Source organism: Danio rerio, chromosome 17 (assembly GCF_052040795.2).
Source record: "Danio rerio strain M-AB ecotype USA chromosome 17, GRCz13ab, whole genome shotgun sequence".
NCBI classification, from domain to species: domain Eukaryota; kingdom Metazoa; phylum Chordata; class Actinopteri; order Cypriniformes; family Danionidae; genus Danio; species Danio rerio.
The window spans coordinates 31,891,263-31,908,712 of NC_141037.1; the positions used below are offsets into that span (position 1 = coordinate 31,891,263).

Here is a 17,450-nt window from a genome sequence, read left to right on the forward strand (position 1 = left end):
TAAATATAATATTATGTTTTGAATTAAAGGGTTTACAACAGGTTTGATATTTTAAGGGTTGATAATCTAGAGATGTAATAGTGCTTTACATTTTATATGCTTTTGGTAACTAAAGGACACAGTTTACGTCTAATTTAAAAAAAAAGGACACAAAGGGCATGTGCCGGTTACCTAATGCTGATTATTTTTCAAGGTTACAGTGTGTGTGGGTTTTTATTATCATTGTTGGAACATTTATTACATTTATTTGACGTTAAAGGTGGAGAATGTGTTTTGTTTTAAATGATCTGTCTGCTCTACCCAACGTTTGTCATAAACCATCAGTAAAGGCTTTTTCACTGCAGTCCAGTGAACTTTGGATTATCTTGTTGCTGGTATAAGAGATTAAAGCTGCTGGAGGGGATTTTTTGGGAAATACACAAAATGTCAGATGACATGTATTACTTAAATAGGCATCCTAAAAATGACTATTCTCTCTGTGTCAGTTAAGTTCTTTGTAAAGGGCAGAAAAGAATCCAAGCATGTTAGCCATTAAGAAGACTTCTATTTAAGTCTCTGCCGGCCATGTTATTAGTTTAGTGCAATAAAACTAAACTTTTCATTATTCTACAAATGAAAAGTGACAGTAAAGTGCTAAAGGGCTGTTTTAATTGTCAAGATCTATGCTGTTTACTATAGTCAGCCTATCATTTTGTATTGTGGTGACTATGTTTAGCAGGGCTATAGTTGATAATGGTCTCCATGAGGGAGTGATAACTGACGTATGAACTGACCGTCTGGTTCTCAAGGGCAACTGAGTGGCAATAACAACTGAACATTAGGCTATCATGTATTTTTATGTGCCTCTGTTGCTTTTCAACAGCCATGCAATGTACAGGCAGATTTGTGGCATGTGCATGTGTTTGTAATAAAATAAGGAACAATCTGTCACATGGCATTAGGTTGGCCGCAGTGTTGTGCTATTTATGGTTACAGTTTACATTCATGCACGTATGAATGAATGGTTTTGTTTGCAGATACAATGTTTTTGTTACAGCTTTATTTGCTTACAACACACTCAGCTCCGTTCAGCATTTAAAAAAGAATTTAAGACTTGCCAGTAGCTGCCGTATTAAGACATGTTACATGTCACTGGCAACATGTAACACAACATTTTTTTTAAAATAAAATAATGATGCTAATAATAATAATTTCTCCAAATGTAAAAGAAAAACAGTATATATATTTTAAAAGGGTCCCTAAAGCCTACATTTTTAACAAATTATTAATCTCTACAGGAGATGGTTCCATCCTACTTGGCTACATCGCCCATCATTTCTGAAGGCTCTGCTCTAATGCAGGCCCAAATGGGTAAAGGCACGTCCCGCCTGTCTGAATCTGGAAACGGAACCACCATTCAAACCCTGGGCCCCATGCAGCCCCCTGGTGACAGTTCAATAATGAAGAAAAGGAGGAAAAGGAGAAGAAAATCTAAAGTAGACAGCATGAAGCGTGAGGACAATGGAGACTCAGAAGACGAGGACATGTTTCCCATCGACATGAGTTCTGATGATGATGACACAGAGGCTTCAGGCAGCAGGTCAGAACAAACAGAATACAGGGGTGATAGCGTTCCGGCACCACGCCGGATTTCCGGCGTACTGTGGCTGCGGGTAGGGTTGTGACGGTGAGGAAATTTCCCCACCGGTTAATTGACATGTGACAACACCGGTAATACCGGTATCACCGTGGGAGTGGGCATTTTTTCATTTCCTCTTTTTTTCTGATTTTAAATAGCTTATAAATGCGTGCGTATAATACCTTCACTTTCAGTTTTGCGGGAGTTGCCAATTCGGTGTCAACTGTTTGAATGGACGGAAAGGAAACTACAAAAAAAATCCCTGTTATTAAACAAAACATAACTTTTATTTACATAACGAATAAAACACAACACTGCTACAGGCTGAAAAAACTGTGTAAGTTGGAACCATACAAATAACAACCATAAACGCCTATGCTATATATTAACAGCTTAGTCCTTATGAACAATCCGTTTATAAAATACATTATTAACGAATTTAGGCTATTGAAAAATAAACCGAATATGAAATATGATCCTTGCATAATAATCACAACTAAACAAGCGAGCACTCATTTTATAATTAAACTAGGCTATATGAAAAAAAATTAAGAATTGAAACATTATGTAAAAAATCAAAGGGCAGGCTAAATAAAAGCGCCTCGTCAGAGCTAAACACCGCATGTGTCAGTTTACAGCTTCTGGAAAGATCAGACAACCTATACAGATCACACAATCTCAATAAACAACATGTAAATGTATAAATATTTCGATAAGTATTGTTATGGAATATTTATAACTAAATGATCTTGCTTTTTGGTTTTATCGATACAGCTTTGATCTCTCTTACAAGCGGCAGTTACAGGCGCAGCATAAGGGCGTCTCACACTGTCAGTGGCGGAATACACACAGCACTGCCAAGACGTTTTATTTTTATTTTATTTGTTGCAGATTTGCACGTTGTTCCTTTAAAAAAAAACTTTTATTTTTTAATTCTCTCAAGTTAATGTTGTCTATCGAGTAACTATCCAGTCCCTCGGATTGGAGTTCAGTGCGAATTAAGACTATTGACCAACCGCCCTGTAAGTTTAAACACTACAGGTCCACAGCTCTGGTGTGGTATGAATTACACGTTTTAAATGACAGCGAGACATGCTACGTTTAGTTTTTATTGTAAAATATACATTATAACCCAGTACACGGTAAAATAATGTTTAGAATGGCTTGTCTATTGACGGCGTATAGCCGTTAATTAAATATGCTGAGCATATTTTCATTAAAATTAAAACACATTAATACAAATTAGCCACCCTTTGATTTTTTTTCGTTTACGTATATTTTTATCAAACGAAAAATGCAATGAATTGTTAATTTTTGTTTTCATTTTATTCGAAATAATAGGCCTATAATTTATAGGCTACACAGCTCATATCTTTGGCTCCAATTGCGTTTTTACAGATATCCTACCAATAGACTTTTTTTGGCTCAAAGACATTTATGCCTATTAATTTCAGAGGTGCATTTTGACAGATTTCGTAAAGGCTTCAGCTATTCTACCTGTCAGCTGCACCTGCCTAAGTTTTGCAACTTGACTTGTGTTGTGGCTCGATGTCTGAATGAGAGAGAGAGAGAAAGAGAGAGAGAGAGAGAGAGAGAGAGAGAGAGAGAGAGAGAGAGAGAGAGAAATCAGTCCTCAGATTCGATGTGTGGCCGCATGTCTCAGTTACTTTATTGCAATTTTTAATATTGGCTCATCTAAATAAACTTTTCATATATTAAAAGCCAAAATATTGCCAGACAGAAGAAGCAACTTTCGGTTTTTGAAGAGAGCGGCCTCAGTTATAAAAGATGCGCGCATACACAGGATTCGATCTTTTTGGCCTAGACATTATGGATTTTTTTGACATTAAACACATAATCAAGTGGAAATAAGAACAGCTGAACTTCGGAAAAAGTCCTCACGTTGCCACGATGTTTCTCTGCAGTTGGATTGTCAATGGCGCAGCATTGCTAAATCACTCGTTTTAATTAAAAAAAAGATATTTATTATTAAACATTGTGAGATGATGGTCGCGTGAATTTTTTTTTAAATGAGAGTATGCCTTGCGTATGTATGGATCTATCCGCGACCCACCCATAGTTAAACATGAAGGTGCGTGTATAAATTAGTTATGTTTCCAGATACTGCCACCTTTGTCAGGCAAAGTTTGCAGATCGCCTCATCAACGTCGTCAGGTTTATGCATTTGGTTTGAACCCAAAATTTTGCCAAATATGCGCCTTTGCATTGCGTTTTGACAATAAATCGTCCGCCATCCTCTTTCTGTAAATTCGACTCCTCTTTCTCCTCACGTGGTAAATGAAATATGACGCACTGTAGCTTTAGATTTTAATTATAGAGCATGCTCTCGTTTTAAGTCAATTATTTATAATTATATTTTCTATTTATTTTAAATAAATGTTTAATAAAAAAAAAAACGAATACTTAAAAAAACAAATGTGGGGACGGTGTCACGGTAGAAAAGTGATGTCACCGGTGTTGCGTCTTAACACCGGTATCACCGTCAACACCGTCTATCGTGGCAAGCCTATAGCTGCGGGGGAAAAAAATCAGGTTCACGGATATTGATCTGTCATTCACTCACTGCTGAAAGCGCCGGATTGGTTTTTATTAAGTGCCATTTTGTGTGCTCGTGAATCATCTTTTGAGTGTAGACGCCATGTAAATAAAAGATTAATTGTGTAATTTAGAGAGCTTTATAAATTATAACGGATCTTTGTGAGATCTATATGAACTAAGATTAGTGACGCTTTTTAGTGATAATAAGAGGAGCGTGCTTTGCACTTTCCAGGCTATAATCCATTCAGAATTTGTATGAAACTTTCGTTTTCGGCACATATACGCTGATATGTTTTGGGAATGACATCTGCATATTTACGCTGGGTTTATTCTCGAAATAACGGTGAAGCAATAGACGGGACAAAAATATAGGCTATTTCCCCCTTCTCCTTAAACAACTTAGTGTTTCAGCTATGAAATAGTTCAGTTTTGTATGTAGCCTAATGGCAAAGTGTTTATATTTAGTTTCGTTTTTTATTCGGCTTATTTAGAAAAACGTTTGGAGCATTTTTTATTCGTTAAAATTAAGTTTTTTTTAACGAACAGCGCCCAGCGGAAGACCATCATTGTCTGTTTGATCAGTTTGCCTTCTCAGATCATCACGACTTGCCTAAAATAAAAGATATAAAACAGTTCAAGTATAAAACAATGGTAGCTTAAACGTTAAAGAATGTGTGCTATTAGGCGCATAGTTTGCTTATAAAAAGCTTGCAGGACATCGAGGCGCCAGAGCAATCACTTGCATTTTTTCAGTGGGAGCAATTTAAAGTTATCCGTCATTTTTGCTCACAAAGTACGAGTAATACATCAAAAAACCTTACAGCGTTTTTATAAAATAAAGAAAACCAAAATTATGCGCTTTCTGTCGTCTGGTTTTTGAACAGGAGCGCTTAACAAAATGAAGCAAAATGTATATGCCTCACAGACATAATAAATATATTTATAGAAAGCTTTAAATTATTACTTGACGAAATAAAACAAATCGAAAACAAGAAAACTCCTTCATGTAATCCGTAAAGATGAATTTCTAAAGGCGAGTCCAAGAGGAGATTGCCAGTCAGGATCTTTGCGACACTGACTCAGAATAAGTTTATTAATAAATAATTAAGATATGTCCTTACTCTTTCCTCGACACATTCATTGTTATTTGTTTTTGCCGGTGCTTGGGGCGAGTTTTAGCTTATTGTGTGCGCTTGAACGCGGATTCACAGTAGCAGTTTTAACATGGAGTGACATGACATCTGACGTACAGATGACACTGGCACATGCCACTGAGTGTAGTGACACTTCCGGTGGCACGTCCGGTTTTCCACTGTCATGTGTCACTCGATAGTGGCATGTGTAGTGACCTGTGTCACTTAGAATGTCGCGCTGCATGTCACTGCAGTGACATCGACACCCGGCGAAGCTTATTAATTAACACGAGCAAAACCATATTTAATCATTACGCGACTTTTAACCTAATTTATCGCGTCGCAAGTTAGTTTATTTGCTGAGCTACTCCACGATGTTTTAATTTAAACGCATTTATTTTATGTATTCGTAGTCATACTTCCGTACGTAATATAGTCATTTGACAGTACATGTCAGTCAAATTTATTGTGGCATGCTTATGTATGGGAGAGGTTACACTTATCTGTTGTACTGTATATTATTGCATCCTGGCAGTTCCTTTGTTTCCTACAATATGGACTTCTCTATGTTTTTAATTAATTCATTTATTTTATTATTTAACTTATTTTCATTTTAAGGTATTTTAAATAATATCCTTTAAAAAGTTATAATAAAATGCATGTTGAAAACGCATAACATATATGCATGTAAGATAACGTGTCATTTGCCTAATGATTTTTAAATATTAAAGCAAAGAGACTTATAAGATTAATGTGCTTATAACGTGCTTATACTGACACCTACTGGCACATGTCACAAGATCACTGACACTGGCATGTGTCACTGACATTACTGGCATGTGTCTAAAAAGAGCCACTTGACAATAATGATGATCAGGGTTACACATAGGCTGTTAATATATTTGGGCCCAGGGGCCCACAAGTTATGTGTTAAAAGTGCGTTGCATACATAGTACCCCCACCCTTACTCACCTCAGGGGCAAGGAAAAAAGTTCAGGCTCAGGAATTTTTTCCACTATCAGCCCTGAGAATATATGGAGAGCGTTTTTTAATCTGATAAGTATTAGCATGCACATTAAGTTTCAAAATATGTATTCATTTCTTTCTTCCGTGAAACACAAAAGCAGAAATTCTGAATGATGTTTGTGCTGCTCTTTTCCATACCAAGGACAGTCAAGCACCAAAAAATGAAAAGTATCTCTACTTTTCTTAAAGGGCCATGAAACCCCTGTTTCAGCGGGATGTTTTCACACCTCTAGTTTGGAAAAAGTTAGGAAAGTGGGTGTGTCTAGCTCGGTTCAGGTGGGACAGTCGGGGAGGGAAGGATTTGAATAAAAATGGGAGTTTCTATCTAGGCACGCTCTGATTTTCACAGAGGCAAAACAAACGCACAGATGCAGGGGAAAAAGACAGTGACTGCGTTTAATGACAGTGGAATGTTTGATACCGCACATCCTATAAGAGAAAAAAAACTCTGCATTTCTCAGTAACTCAGATGCACTCGATAGGCCAGAAAGACGTGTGTGTAGACTATCCTGTCACAAAATGCATTGACAATTCAACACAATGGTCGGTAATAGTTTGATCGGGTGTATATATGTTTACACTGGGAGAGCAGCATTTACAGCAGATCTTTCTGTCCATAATATTATAGTGATAATAACATACTGTAAACTAAGTAACTTAGAAATCATTTTAACAAACTAACTAACTAACTAACTTTAACTTGTGTTTTGGCAGCACAACGTGCCGTCTTTCTCCGTCTGAAGATTGTTTCAGATAAAACAGTTTTCGAATCTATCATGGATATTAATGAAGTTGCACCCCATACACAAAAGAGAGCGCTGATTGGTTTGAACTAAGTGTTTTTCATGAATGAATGCAGCACACTCAGAGACATCACAAAGTCCTCCCAGGTACAGACAAGCAGTCTACACTCTGGAATACACACAAGGATGTAATCTGTGTGAAGCAGCTTCAATAGTTCGTTTCAAACCGGAAGAACGAATTTGCTCGAAGTAACAAAAAAAACCTATTTGAACTTTTTAGTGTAATATATGTGTCCTAATAGTGTTTATAGCAGCATGGGGCACATATATGACTGTCAACAGCTCTAAAAATGTGTTTTTTTGTTTCGTGACCCTTTAAAGGTGCAGTATGTAAGTTTGACACCCAGTGGTTAAAATAGGTAATGCATTCCAGGATTAAAACACACACAAGCGCAGGTTGCTAGATTGAGGACCAACATAGGCTGATTTAAACCATGCTTTAAATAAAAGCAACAGCATGTGATAGAAGAAATATTTTTAATATTAAATGAGTTTTTGTTCTAACCAACACCTCAAATTGATATATTAGAAACGGCTTCTATTTCTGGCAGAAAAGTGACAATGATCACCTCAGGTACACCCCATGTGCTTTATTCAGTGTTAAATGCTAATAATGTGAGTTTGAATGCCATTTTACATGACATTTATTGCCATACTACTGAAAGCAGCAGCAGATAGTACACCTCAAACCTTGAAAATAAAATAAACGTTTGAAATTGAGTGACTCAACATGTACATTTGATAATGTTAAAGAGGTTTTAGTATGTATTAATTACATTTTAAACCTTAACATTTCGAGAGTAAGTGCATATTATGTACTTTTAAATGGTATTTAAACAGCCAAATTGCTTGTCACTGCAAATCTTGTCATGTAGCGTATTGTTAGGAAATAGGGTTATAATGTAACCTGCTCACCTAATGTTTACATTTATAATATTTATTTTATTTGCTAATTGATAACCACCTCATTTGCAATTCTGAATTTGCAACTCGTTTCGGAGTCTGCTATTGTCCACAGGAGGTTGCATTTCGGTCACGGACGCATGCTTCAAGAGCTTTCTGACAGAATGAAGGAAATATGCGGTTTTCCAACAAGGCATCCTGGGGTGCTGAAATATAATTGGCTAAAGTGGCAGTGGGCAGGTTAAAAAAACATAACAAAGACAGAAATTCCGGCACGTAAAGCACATTTTCAAAACAGAATAACTTTCTTCAGCATTGTTTTTTTTCAGATAAACAAGAATGTTCACTTAGCATGCTTCTTAAATATCTGCAAACATATTATTGTATTTTTATTCTTTAGAGAAGTCAAAAAACATACAGCACCTTTAAGTCTATAATTTAATTGTCAGGTTTAAGACACTGCACTTTTTGAGACATGTAAAAGCCAATAATGATTGTTGTGGCATATTTTGTTGTGCCTTTTTTATATGAATTTTACAATTACTGGTCATCATTTGCTTTCATTATATATGAGTAAATGGAGATATTAGTGTTGCCAAGATCTCACATTGAGTCCCACTTTTTTGTGAGTTCAGCTTGGCAGGGGTTGTAGAGCAAAACTTATTTCCTGCATAGGACATAGATGATGCATGCATGACATAGTTTGGCCAAAACAGATGGCTCTGATAATTTCATAATTTTAACATAATTTGTTCAATTTTGCTGTAATGATTCCAACTGAAGCAGTCTTGTGATATGGCTGTGCCTGTTTGTTCACTCTTTGAATGAGCTCTGCAATGGAGAGAGAGGAGCAGAGTGGAGAAAAAGAGGTCGCCAGTCCCATTGCTGAAGTAAACAAGAGGCTCAAACAGCCCCTCCAATGTTTTTCCACGAAATCCATGAAACCATGCCAGTTCTGGCTCTAGCTTGAGAGGGGAGTCCTTTGTGATGCTGGGCAATCTAGAATTACCCCCACATCTCCAAGAAAAGAAATGGTTTATAAATATAAACCAGCTTAACGTAAACATGCTTTTCCCTTTTTTCGTTCCCAGTGGATGCAGCAAATTATGTATTTTATCACTTCAATCTGGATAAGCATGTTAAAAGGTCAATATTTTAGTACCTTACATGCTATGCTTTACCAAGAATCTGTTTCCCAGGTACCAGTAATAATTTTAAAAACTGCCAGTAAAGGCCACTGGGAAAACACGGTTCACAGGGCTAAAAAGATTCAGCTGCAAATGAATGTACACTCAAGAATGTGTTGCTCGGCAAAGCAGTAGTTTAAATCCAGAGGATAGCTCTTTAGAAATCCCACAATGCTCTCTGTCTGCTTGGAAGAATCAGCCTTATGAATGGAACCACTAAAGGTTATACTTGACTAAGTTTATAAGTATGACAAGTTACTTTCAAGAGTTCACACTGATGATTGATAATTAAGCTTGTTTGGCATACTGTCCCAGGGGAGAGCCCTGAGCTTATGAGATCCTGGAGCCCTGGGCTCCCTCCCGTTTGCAGGGTAAGAGAAGAGTTTGAGCTCAGGTAGATCTCGATGAACTTTCCCTCCTTATTTCTAGCTAAATGGCAGATATGGATGACTGAGCAGAGGGGTTGGGGATTTCTTCAAGATGAAGATATTGAGATAAGAAAACTCTGGTTATCTATAGTGAGTTAGGAAATTATCTGATTGAATAATTGATCATGAGCTGATGTTGGAACAGCTAAGAACAATCATAAGCAAGTGATCCTCTCGAAATTGGTTTGTAAATAAACTTTACTTTTATGTTTCCAATGCAATAAAGCCTGTTCATCTCAAGAATAAGAATACATGACTATATTTCTCTTCACAACAATTGATGATATTGCACTGCAGTTTGTCTCCTTGCACATTATTTGTGCTAGCTTTTAAAGGATTAGTTCACACTAATTAAAAAAATGAAAGTGTTTACATATTTTTATATATTTATATGTTATAATAATAAATTATTCCCCCTCACATTGTTTCAGTACCCTGAGACCTTTTGTTGCTCTTCTGATCACGAGTTATATATTTTAAATATAACATATTTTAGATGTAATGCGGGAGCTCTCTAACCCTCTATTGACAGCAACGATTTTTAGACATTCAAAGTCCAGAAAAAAGAAAACAAAAACTTTCCATGTGACTTGATGGTTCAACTGTAATCATACAAAGCTCTAAGAACACTTGTGTTGCAAAAAATGGTAAAACATCAATATCTTGTCTTCCTTCTCAAGTTATCGGGGCGATAGGACATATTACCTTTAGAGTCAGCAGCATGACAAGCAGGTGCTTTAATGCACATAGTAAACATGCACCAGGACCTAGAGAAAACATAAGTGACTATAATTGCTACAGTGTAACCACTAAAATTATGTTTAAAATGATGATAACATTTTTGGTTCTCTTTCTTGACCTATGTCTTCAAAAAATGTCTTAAAAGATTTGTTGTCCAAGGTCAGAGAGCAATTTTTGTTTAGAAGATGAGCAAAGGCCTCAGGGGACTGAAATGAATTTGCGGTGAGTAATTAATGATAGAATATTGTTTTTTGACTGAACTAATCCTTTAACAGCAAAGTAAATTCTGATTGGCTGTTTTATATGTAATACTGTTTTTCTGTGCCATCGTCATTACAGTTATGGTGTGAACTGGAGTATTGTTTTAAAGTTGATACAGTTTTAGAACAATGTCTTTATAGTAATCATCCTCTGCCTTTATTGTGTATGATTTCAGAGCAATGTCGCATGATTTGTTTGCTGAGCAGCTGAAAGGAGCAAGCAACACATACATGCAGTCTGAAAGGAACTGGGCTGGTGTTCAAAGGTATGCCAACAGTGTTTTTCAATAAGGGGTGAAGATACAAGCATCACAGTTCTGATCACATAACAATTATGAGAAAACTAAGTTGCAAAATAGAAAAATCTGTTGAAAATTTTAAGTAATTCAAAGTAAAATGTCTATTGGATGTACTTTACAAATACCACCGGAAATAGTCCTCTGGGTACTATTTACTTATTGCATCACTTCTTCTTGGCCTTACTATATATCGTAATATGGAAAAAGACATACATTAATTTTCCATCGGCTTACTCCCTTTATTTATCATGGTTTGCCACAGCAGAATGAACTGCCAACTATTCCGGCATCTGTTTTTTTATGCAGTGGATGCCCTTTCAGGAAGTAGGCATATATTTATTACTATAATCCATTCCAAAATAGAAGGAAACGCACCACTACTAGAAAACAACATAAAACACAAACTCCCACCAGTCAGAACTCTTTAGGACAAAAAAATATTTGCTGATATTTAGAAAAAAATACCAGGCCGTAAAAGTGTATGCAAACAGGTACAAATTCATAAATCTATGTTTTTCTATCAGCTGAATGAAATAAAATACAGTTTGCATTATGCAAACATTGTAGTCCCAGCAATTCATTAGATAAAAATATATAAAAATGTGTATGTCTGCAGCCTATTTATTCTATTACACATAAAAAGAAATAACCAGTTCAGTGAGGTTGTTTCCCACACCACAGTAACCCAAAACCCCAGCATATTCTGTTATGCTGATTGTAACTGACACTGAACTGAAGCTTATATCAATATATATATATATCGATCACCATTATATATCGAGCAGATTTTGCATAGCAATATCCTTTAACATTATTTAATCTAAAATTAAATCTAAAGCTTTGTCTATTTACACATAGCACCGGCTTGGAGAAGACCTGCTCTTTACCCATTCCCACCAATACAGGATTATCCATCTCCTGCCCTCAACAATCAGCGATGTTCCACAGAACAGACAGGTAACCACTGCACTCACCATTAAATCTAATACAACTTCTAACAAAGACATAAGAAGAAACCTAAGCATTTTATTTCTGTATTGTATTGCGCAATTATTACATTTGTCCAGCAGGGAATCCAATTTTGCAGTTTAAGGAATAAAAGGCCATTGTTATCAGATTATTTGACAATTATTAAACACAAACCCACTTAATCCAAATGTGTCTCCATCACAGTCCAAATGGCTCCTTGCCATCTACACCTAAGAGTGACTCAGAGTTGTTGGATAGTCAAAGGAACAAAGGAAAACCAGACAATCCTGAGATGCTGTGGACATGGGGAGAGCTGCCTCACGCTGCTAAGGTATAGCAATCACCAGCTATGTCACTGGACCACAAAAAATGCAAATCTGAAAGAGTTAAACCAATGTGTATCTTCTTCTACAGCCTTCATTCCGGCAGCCGCTACCAGAGCCCATGGTGGTCACCCCAAAGTCAATACCGCGATCTGAAAGCACGCACTTCAGAGCCATCACTGGGGATGGGATGGTGGAGTCTCGGGGCAGTGTTATGTATGTGCCTGATATCAGAACTGAAGAGGCAACATCTACCCCGGTTGAAGAAGTGGAGCCCATCAGTGTAGTCGCTCATCTGATCACAGAACTCGAGGACGGCCGTCACAGTCCTGGAGCTCATGCCATTAGTAAGACGGACTCTCCATCCAAAAGAAAAGGTACTGTATATACAGGGCATTATATGGAGTATGAACATTGGCTCACTTTTTTGACTGTTTGAAACTTATAAATGTTACTCTGGATAGACAAGAGAAGCCCACACTTGGGATCAGATGGAGTATATCTGGATGACATCACAGAGTTGGAGCCTGAGGTGGCGGCCTTGTACTTTCCAAAAAGGTACATTTATGCTGATATCATTTAAACTGATAAAAAAACAAATCTCTTTTATTGATTTAAGAGGTTAACTACAGTATAGACCATTTCAATGTGATCATGTCATTGGCCTATGAACATTTCCTGCTTATTATCAAACTATTTCATAACTATAATAAGAGGCAATTCAATTATAACAGTGTAAAACAGCTATCAAAACATTATTTATCAATATGTGGCTCTTTTTGGATTCTTAGAAGCTATAGAAATTAAAAATGTAAAACAGGATATATGTACCTCAAAATGGTCTACATCCATTTAGTCACTTGCTTATTTATGATCCAAGCATATTGTAAATATTTTAAAATCATGAGTGATTACGGTCTATGACAATGTTTGTAGAAGAATATAATTAGGTTTTAACAAGTAAATTTAAAACACATTTAAACATTTTAGAATAAATACAGTTGGATTATTATAATCTAAGAATCTTAAATTTTTTATTAATAATTAATAAAAATAATAATAAATAATAAAAATTATATTAAAATAGTTTCACAGAAATTGTCCAAAATTTGGGAGAATAAATAAATAAATATTAGATTTAAGGGATACTAGTTTCACTTCAAAATTTGACTTTACTCACCCTCAGTTTGTTTTAAATATAAGGTTTTACAATGAAGATATTATGACAAATGCTAGTAAACAAGCAGTTGACTTCCATAGCATGACAAATGCTTTGTTTTAGAATTGGGGCACTTCATTTGAAGATGATCATATTCGGGGTTCTGTAGCATCTGAAGTATTAAAAACCCAGTTTTAAATAATATTTAAATGTGAAATGTATTTCTGTTGATCAGTGATGGAGCAACATCTTTGAGGAGTGGAGCAGATTCTAGAAGTGCCAATCAGTCTCCTCAGTCAGTGGGCAGTAGTGGAATGGACAGTGGGGTGGAAAGCTTTTCTGACCAGTTAGGAGACTTGCCTCACATTGCGATCTCTCTATGCGGAGGTCTGTCAGAAAACAGAGAGATCACTAGAGGTAAAGTCATGACTAACATACTAACTAACATAATAGTTTTAGTACTGTTTATTACTTTAAACATTTTCTATTTTAATGTTATATTTTAAAATGGCAGTACTGTCAACTTTGAATCAACTGAATGAAATCTTGCTGAATAAAAACATTAATTATTTTAAAATAATAACCCCAAACCTTTAAACAGTAATGTATTTTCAGCAGCTGTTCTGAATGAAGGGGTTCACACACCGGACGAGCCGTGTGCATTTTAGAATTCTAAACATAGATTTCTATCAGGGTACACACATCGGCGCCGCAAGTCGGCAGCTGTCCGTGGCGCCCAGCCACGACTCAGGACACTGTTCATATTTCTGCCGTGGCACAGAGTGTCATCTGAATCATTCATTCATTAATTTTCTTGTCGGCTTAGTCCCTTTATTAATCCGGGGTCGCCACAGCGGAATGAACCGCCAACTTATCCAGCAAGCTTTTACACAGCGGATGCCCTTCCAGCCGCAACCCATCTCTGGGAAACATCCACACACACACACACACACACACACACACACACACACAACGGACAATTCAGCCTACCTAATTCACCTGTACCGCATGTCTTTGGACTGTGGGGGAAACCGGAGCACCCGGAGGAAACCCACGCGAACACAGGGAAAACATGTTTCAAAATAATAGTTTCATTTTAAATAGCATGCGAATGTGCGCGTCTGATGAGCAATACTTTCAACTGTCACGTGCATGCCGTTTCGTGACGCTGAGAGGCGCATCCAGTGTGTGACACCCTTTAACATCCTGCTTTTCCTCTTGATGTCATTAATTGGAGAGTAATTAAGCTATTAAACTCTGCACATTCTTTCTTTCACAGAGGAATTTGAGGAACGTGCAATATCTTATCAGGAGTTTGCAGATAATCCCGCTATCATTGATGATCCCAACTTGGTTGTAAAGATTGGAACTAAGTATGTCGTGAATCTTCAAAACATATCACATAATCGCATTCATTAAAAATCTGTTAAAATACTGCCAACTTTAAAATCAAGCCATTTATTTATTTAATACGTTTTTCAATTATTTCTGTTCTAGGTATTACAACTGGACCACAGCCGCTCCTATTGTACTGGCAATGCAAGTTTTTCAGAAGCCCTTGCCAACGGTAAGGACTACATAAAAAACACACACACACACACACATACATAAAGGTCAATAAGGCATTTAACCAGCATTGACGATATTAACATTTAGACATTTAGCAGATAAATTCAGTTCAAAGCCACTTTCAAATGAGAAAAAAAGACTCATCATAAAGAGGCAATACTCAAAATATACAAATAATACTAATACAAATGTTCTGACATAAAAATAAAATATATAGTAGCGAAGGAATAGTGAAGGTGTGAGAAGCAATAAATAATTAACATATTTTAGATCTAGTCAAGTGGTTAAAGTCACACTTAAATATTGTTGTTCAGTGATGTACACCCACAGTATGTAGGTCACTTAAATTTCATCCCACCTGTAAATAATATTTGGCATCGTACAGAGCTCAGGCTGCATCCGAAATTGCCTACTTCTTAGTACAGGGGTCACCAGTCTCTGTCCTGGAGGGCCGGTGTCCCTGCAGGGTTTAACTCCAATTTGCTTCAACACACCTGTCTGGGTGTTGCAAGTATGCCAAGTGGGACCTTGATAAGCTTGTTCAGGTGTTTTTGATTAGGGTTGGAGCTAAAATCTGCAGGACACCGGCCCTCCAGAAACAAGTTTGGTAACCCCTGTCTTAGTAGGTATCTGAATTTAAATCTACTACTCAGCCGTTAGAAAAGTACGTTCTATACAGTATGAATGGAACTCAGACATGATCACGTGACCTACCTGTGTCAGTTGCATCACTTTCATGAATTCTTTCACATTGCATCATGGGATAGTGTAGCGTGCGTCAGATGCACACTTTAGAATCTCGCTGGAAAAAGTAGGTCATCAGGCACTTCTCACATACTGTTTTTCAAATTCTATAAATTAGGACATAATACTCGGCCTGCATACAGTTTTTAGCATACTATATAGTATGGACGCAACAATTTCGTACGCAGCCTCTGTCATTAACACATTAAACTGCATCTGAACAGCTTTCACATTAGGTGAGCTATCAGCAATTTCTAACAAAGCATATCTAATATAAATATGGTAATATAATACAATTAATTTTTTTAAATATTCAAAATAAAGTCAAAACTAAATGAAATGATACAATTAAAAATACGTTTAAATAAACAATTTTACTTAAGATTTAATATTAGGACTAAAAACAGACTACCCGCTTATAAATAGTCGTAAAAAGTAAATAAATACAAAATAGTAAATAAAAAATTTAAATAAAAACTTAATTAATAGGGCCCCCTGTTGGTGGATTGCAACAAAGGCAATAGTTCATTTTTGTAAACAAATGGAAACAATACTTCACTTCACTAGATGTCTCAGTTTAGAATATTTATAATTATTTACAAAGCTCTGCATGGTTAATGCACAGTCAGTATTTTATAGTTTATAGGATTGTTTAAATGAGTAGCATAGTTTAAATATGTGAACTCTGTCGAAGATGCTTTTGCTTTTCTGCATTGTTTGTCTTCTCCCAGCGAGTGTTTCATGGCTTTTGAAAGTCCTTGTGTATACTGCACCCCGGCTCTCATGGCACTCCAGGGCATTTAAATTTGTCTCTTTCCTCCTCCTTGTTTTTCTTCTTTCTTTTTTTGTTTAAATTGATCTCCCCTCATCCCATCCCATTGTGCACCACTGCGCTAAGTATTCCTGTATGAGTTATGTCTACTCTGCTCTTGGTTTCTTCACATACTGTTTTCCTAGCGTGTTCGGCTCTAGTCCTGTACGTCAATTTGAATTTGTGTTGATTTATTATTTTTTTAGCTGCATGTGTGTTCAGTCACAGTCATCCTGTCATTTAGTTTTGAGTTTTGAGTATCAGGGACTCTCTGCGTTTGCTCCAGGCCACAGTAGAGAACATCATGAAGGAGAAGATGCCCAAGAAAGGAGGACGCTGGTGGTTCTCGTGGCGCGGAAGAAACAGCAGCTCCAAATCGGTATAACTGCATATAATACATAGTGAATTTATTTAAGACTTGTTTGCTGGTAGCTGAATTTCTGTTATTGCTACTGATACAGGAATCAGCAGCAGACCAGATTGAATGTGGAGATGAGTCAATAAGAACAGGATCTGTCAGCAGGTAAACGATTAACCTAATTTATCACACATTAAGGAAGCAGGAAATTAGGTTCCATTCACTAATTATGCATCATTACTTTTATACATTTACAAACTTGCATGTAAAATCTGATGATGAATTTGGAATTAAGTCACAGGTCATGGATTGAGGTCTCTTGCATTAAAAGTGATACATTAAAAGTGATAATTTCCTAAGCCTTTGGTTTAGAACATAGTACATCGGTAACTTTAAAATGTTTTAACGTTAATGTATTTACTAACATGAACAAACAATTAGTAACACATTTACTATGGTATTTTTTTTTATATTTGATATGTTATTTAAGTTAAATAATGTTAGTTCAGTCACTGCATTAATGTTAATAAGCACAACTTTGATTTTAATAAATTAGTAAA

The 17,450-nt window shown here is 36.3% G+C and overlaps 2 protein-coding genes across 8 annotated transcripts in view; one reads left to right on the forward strand and one right to left on the reverse strand.

Annotated features, from left to right (window-relative positions):
• pfn4 (profilin family member 4) overlaps positions 1 to 17,450 on the reverse strand; it is a 41,958-nt gene that overhangs the window by 16,348 nt on the left and 8,160 nt on the right. The gene's annotated exons all lie outside the window — the stretch shown is intronic.
• lpin1a (lipin 1a) overlaps positions 1 to 17,450 on the forward strand; it is a 32,213-nt gene that overhangs the window by 9,688 nt on the left and 5,075 nt on the right. For 3 of the 6 annotated variants that reach the window (XM_087289666.1, XM_087289667.1, NM_001044353.1), the window contains 11 exon segments: positions 1,278 to 1,579; positions 10,835 to 10,924; positions 11,816 to 11,914; positions 12,131 to 12,257; positions 12,341 to 12,626; positions 12,714 to 12,807; positions 13,644 to 13,825; positions 14,688 to 14,781; positions 14,906 to 14,975; positions 16,819 to 16,911; positions 16,994 to 17,055. In XM_087289666.1, the coding sequence (XP_087145792.1) occupies positions 1,278 to 1,579; positions 10,835 to 10,924; positions 11,816 to 11,914; positions 12,131 to 12,257; positions 12,341 to 12,626; positions 12,714 to 12,807; positions 13,644 to 13,825; positions 14,688 to 14,781; positions 14,906 to 14,975; positions 16,819 to 16,911; positions 16,994 to 17,055 (1,499 nt within the window). 6 annotated transcript variants of the gene reach the window in all.